Raw genomic sequence first — 5354 nt, forward strand, 5'->3', positions numbered from 1 at the left:
TGCTCTTCAGGGTCATTCCATCTAAAATGGCGGCGAGAATGCGTTCTGCTCCTCTGGGGCAGCCAGAACTCCTTTTTTTTATTTCCCAGATGGATGCCATGGATTACGAGGGTCTGGAGAGCCGCCCTGCCCACCCACACATCCACAATGTCACCATAGACAACCAAAACTGTAAAATATATTAAAATTTACATCGCCCTGTGGTGCCAGACCAAATAGAAATTTACAACACAGAAAATTCGGTCCTGCCCCAGAGGTCGAGATGTATTTTCAGAGGAATCAACGTTGGTTCTCCAACATCTTCTATCCACAGAAACGGCCACCGTAAGAGAGCTCCTGGCGAGACAATTGCGACTGGAGCGGACAGCAGCGCTCCTGCAGCAGACAGCAGCGCTCCTCCAGAGTCAAGTGGAGCAGCAGGGCGTGACGCTGCGACACCTCTTGGGCAGGAGATAATATTTTTTTTGGTGGGGGGGTTATGTTATATTTTGTTGTAAAATAATTTAAAACCAAGAAGTGTTACAAAAAAAAACAAAAATCTTCGCATTCTTTCTTTAATGTTTACCAAGCTATAAGGGTTAACAGCAACATTGTATAGGCATCACATTTAAAGTTATTTAGCGAGGTTTATATGACAGCAAAGCAAAAAAACAAATTTTTATGTTATACGGCGCGATCCTGCCACGGTACAGCTCCAGAACCATTAAAGTACTGACAGTATTTTTCGCGACAGTCCCTTGCATCGTCTGCCTGTCTGCCAGATCCAAGAGCTTGAAGAGCTGTAAAATTTTCAGGTTGTGTACGCCATTCCCCGGGCACAATATCTCCGGTTCGTGCGTCCACTGCATCAATAAACGAAGGAGGAGAATAGGAGTTCGTATCATGACGTCTCAGGAAATTATGGAGCACACAGCATGCCAAAACCACAATGTCTATAGACGGCAGCTTCAAGTTGATAGCTGTGTGGAACACTCTAAACCGATTTGCCATTATCCCAAAGGCATTTTCAACCACACGACGGGCCCTCGACAACCGGTAATTAAAGATTCTGCGCTCCGGTGTGAGTGTTCTCTGTGCAAATGGCTTCAGCAAATGTGGATGAAGAGGGAAAGCTTCATCAGCGATGAAGACAAAATTTAGGTTTGCTTTTGTGTCTTCATTTACTGGCAACAGCAGTTCATTGTTCCTCAAGCTTTCCCCAAATGAAGTGTGTTCAAAAACACCACCGTCGGAGACTCGACCATTCATGCCAACATCCACATCGACAAACTCATAGTTTGCATTGACAAGGGCCATGAGGATCACACTGAAATATCCTTTGTAGTTGAAAAAAAATGATCCAGAGTTGGCTGGTTGCGTGATGCGCACATGCTTTCCATCTAATGCACCACCGCAGTTTGGAAACTGCCACAGCTCATCAAAATCGGAACCAATCCTCTTCCAGTCATCCGCCGTCTTGGGAAACTGCAAGATGAGAAGGAAACATGTACAAATTTGGTCAAATATATTATGCACATACACTCTCATGTGGACATCCTACAGCGATTGAGGCGCAGTATGGATTAGTATAACAAAGTCAACAACACAGAGTATGCAGGCAGCCATTTTTTTTTCAGATGGCTTCGGTCACTCAGAGGGGGTGCTAAACAATATATCTAAATAATAGAATCAATAAAATTACGTTGGGAGCAGCAAATAAAAAAGGGTGGCGCAGGGTTGGAGCAGCACATATCAGAATGGAGACGCAAAATGGTAGCAGCACATGTCAGAATGGAGGCGCAGGATCACAGCAGCACATGTCTGAATGGGGGCGCAGGATGGGAGCAGCACATGATAGGATGTAGAACATATACCTATAGAAATGCTCGCCATCAGGGCGTAGAACTGGTTCAATAGCTAGTATAATATATCGACATAACACAGCAGCCAAAAAAAAATTGTAGTACCTCCATATAATGCCTTAAGCTCTGCACAATGGCCTCGCATGTCTCCGGAATCACAACGCTCAGGAAAGGTCTGGAAACAGCTGCGGAAAACTGCAAATCCTGAAGAGACCTTCCTGTTGCCAGGAAGCGCAGTGTCACCGCCAACCTTTCCTCCACGGGCACGGCTGCACGCATCGGCGTATCACACCTTTGTATGAGTGGCGTAACAGCAGACAGTATTATTTTGAAGGATTCCTCGGACATCCGAAGGTAGTTTCGGAAATCTTGAGGGTTATTGTCACGTAACTCTCTTATGAGACCCATGTGTGACAATGTGGATCTTTTCTGCAGCCAGCTCCGGGTCCACATGCGACGTTTTCGTTTAGGACGTCTCTCCTCTTGGAGACGTGCTGCCTCAAACACCAGGGCAGCAGCAACAACAGAACTCTCATCGGAAGTGAGCATAGTTCCTAAAAAGAAAACAAACGTACAATAAATACACGTGCTTACAAAACAATGTTCTGACCATTGATCTAATAACTATATATGTTACTACTGGTATTAAATGGGGCAGTCAACCATCTCGATCTGTAAAAGGATTAATTAATTGGGCCACGCAACAGCTGTGTACCTGAGGTTCTCAGGCCTACCATACTCAAAGGAACAATCAACCACACTCCAGCGTTTATCCCCGTTGAAGCGCAACATATGCTACGCTGTAGCGTTATACATACCTTTTGCGGTAAAAGTCTAGTAGTTAAAAGTCCAGGGAATCCAGCGAATTTAGGAGTTCTGTTCACAGCACGTGCTACAGAGAGAAATGAATAGCGCGCTCGAGAGCTCCGGTTTTATCCGCTGGGAACAATAGTCCTTTGTCGAATGAGCGCACAGTATTGTACCGCCCAATCAGCACACGGGAGGTGGAGAATTCAGCGCTCCTACGTAGCCAGCTCCTCCGCCCTCCTCCGCCCTTTACATCGTATACAATATCGTGCACACCTTTGTCACACCATGCGATCATGCCGCCACAGCGGGACACTAGACGACGAAAGAAAGTTTCAAACGATGTGCTACGACGTACGATTCACAGCGGGGTCCCTGATCGCAGGAGCGTGTCACACGCTGCGATATCGTACCTATATCGCTCGAACGTCACAAATCGTGCCGTCGTAGCGATCTAAATTGCACTGTGTGACGGTACCCTTACTCAGAGCAGATAGCAGTTAGCAGCTGGATACTGCAATGACAATAGTACACAGGACAAGTGTTTGGTCAGACAGAGTCAAGGAATAAGAGCTGAATTTTCAGGCAAGACAGAAAAAAAGTGTGTCAAGCAAAGAAAGCAGATATAGGACATACTTGCCAATCTGCAGGAATGTTCACAGGTATAAAGGGAATAACTCTTTTTACTCCCATAAGAGCTGCCAAATCTCCAAGCACTGCCGAAGCCTCTTTAAACTTAAAGGGACACTGTCACCTGAATTTGGAGGGAACAATCTTCAGCCATGGAGGAGGGGTTTTTGGGTTTTTGATTCACCCTTTCCTTACCCGCTGGCTGCATGCTGGCTGCAATATTGGATTGAAGTTCATTCTCTGTCCTCCATAGTACATGTCTGCGCTGTGCAATCTTCCCTTGCACAGGCGTGTACTATGGAGGACAGAGAATGAACTTCAATCCAATATTGCAGCCAGCATGCAGCCAGCGGGTAAGGAAAGGGTGAATCAAACACCCAAAAACCCCGCCTCCATGGCTGAAGATTGTTCCCTCCAAATTCAGGTGACAGTGTCCCTTTAAGCAGATTTAAGAATTACCAGCACTCCACCATTGTAGGAGAATATTAAAAAGTCATACTAAGAAGAAGAATTTCAGAACTTTTTCAGCCTTTAATGTCACCTATAATCTGTACAACTCCTTTGAGAAACAAACTGAAATCATTTTGAGGGGGTTAAAAAAAACATAAAAACAAAATTAAACTAAAATAATGTAATCAGATAAATGTGGGCACCCTCCTATACTTGGAGATGTGGTTATGTTAAGAATAAGGCTATGTGCACACGATGCGGATTAGCCTTAGGAATTTCTGGTGCGGATTCTGCCTCTCCTGGCAGAAAACGCAACTGCGGATTTGTCACGTTTTTTGTGTGGATCTGCAGCGTTTTTGCTCCGATTTTTGGGGATTTGCTGCGTTTTTTACCCCTGCGGATTTCTATAATGGAACAGGTACAAAAACGCTGCAGATTTGCAAAAAAGAACTGACATGCTACTTCTTTTAAACCGCAGCGATCCGCAGTGGATTTTCCGCAACGTGTGCACAGCTTTTTTTTTTTTCCTCATTGATTTACATTGTACTGTAAATCAATTGCAGATCTGCAGCGTTTCTGCACCACAAAAAATGCTGCGGATCCGCAGAAAATCCGCAACGTGAGCACATAGCCTTAGACAATAACATTTAAACTCATGTTAAAGGGACACTGTCACCTGAATTTGGAGGGAACAATCTTCAGCCATGGAGGCGGGGTTTTGGGGTTTTTGATTCACCCTTTCCTTACCCGCTGGCTGCATGCTGGCTGCAATATTGGATTGAAGTTCATTCTCTGTCCTCCATAGTACACGTCTGCGCTGTGCAAGATTGCCTTATGCAGGCATGTACTACAGAGGACAGAGAATGAACTTCAATCCAATATTGCAGCCAGCATGCAGCCAGCGGGTAAGGAAAGGGTGAATCAAACACCCAAAAACCCCGCCTCCATGGCTGAAGATTGTTCCCTCCAAATTCAGGTGACAGTGTCCCTTTAAATGGAACCGGTCAGCAGGATTGTGCACAGTAACCTACAGACAGTGTCAGGTCGGCGCCGTTATACTGATTAAAATGATGAGGCTAGCGAGTTCCACACAGGTATGTGTCAGGTGTATTTATTGTACATTTGCCGTACAATGTTACATGTGCCAAACATGAAATAAAATGTCTAAGGCGGTCTGGCCACTAACTAACAACAAGATTCTAACTGCAAAATAAACCTACACAACAAGAAAGAAGTTTGTGCAGCCTTAGGCCGGCGTCACACTCGGCGTAAGATAATACGGTCCGTATTTTACGGCCGTAATACGCGCGTAATACGCTGAAATGTCCCTGAAATATTGTTCCGTAGGTAATCCGTTGCCTAGGTGTGGTCGCGTATTTTACGCATGTACTGTTGCATGTGTGATCCGTATGTGATCCGTAGGGCGTATTTTTCACGCAACATCACAAAATGGACATTTAACGGTTCTCTGGCCTGCAAATAATTCAAATCATCATTAACATCACTATTTAAGCTCTCAACAACAGGTGGAACCCTCCCATCTACCCATTTCTTTGTTGAGCTTATTTTGGCTGTGTTGGTTTGACCTACAAAACATGTCTGACCATGTGTCTTTAAGCACAACTC

General features: G+C 45.0%; 1 protein-coding gene across 1 annotated transcript; it reads right to left on the reverse strand.

Annotated features, from left to right (window-relative positions):
• Positions 1-523: 523 nt before the first annotated feature.
• On the reverse strand, positions 524-3122 carry LOC138638354 (uncharacterized). Its single transcript, XM_069727586.1, has 2 exons — positions 1947-3122; positions 524-1464 (listed from the first exon to the last, which is right to left on the reverse strand). Exons 1-2 carry the CDS (start codon positions 2388-2390, stop codon positions 664-666), a joined length of 1245 nt encoding a protein of 414 aa, XP_069583687.1. The 5' UTR covers positions 2391-3122; the 3' UTR covers positions 524-663.
• Positions 3123-5354: the final 2232 nt, after the last annotated feature.

The sequence above is a fragment of the Ranitomeya imitator genome, chromosome 5 (assembly GCF_032444005.1).
Source record: "Ranitomeya imitator isolate aRanImi1 chromosome 5, aRanImi1.pri, whole genome shotgun sequence".
NCBI lineage: Eukaryota > Metazoa > Chordata > Amphibia > Anura > Dendrobatidae > Ranitomeya > Ranitomeya imitator.

Coding starts and splice junctions, on each gene's coding strand:
- LOC138638354 (XM_069727586.1), bottom strand. CDS start 2,390: ATGCTCACTTCCGATGAGAGTTCTGTTGTTGCTGCTGCCCTGGTGTTT. Junction 1,465..1,946: donor GCTTAAGGCATTATATGGAG/GTACTACAATTT, acceptor CTCATCTTGCAG/TTTCCCAAGACGGCGGATGA.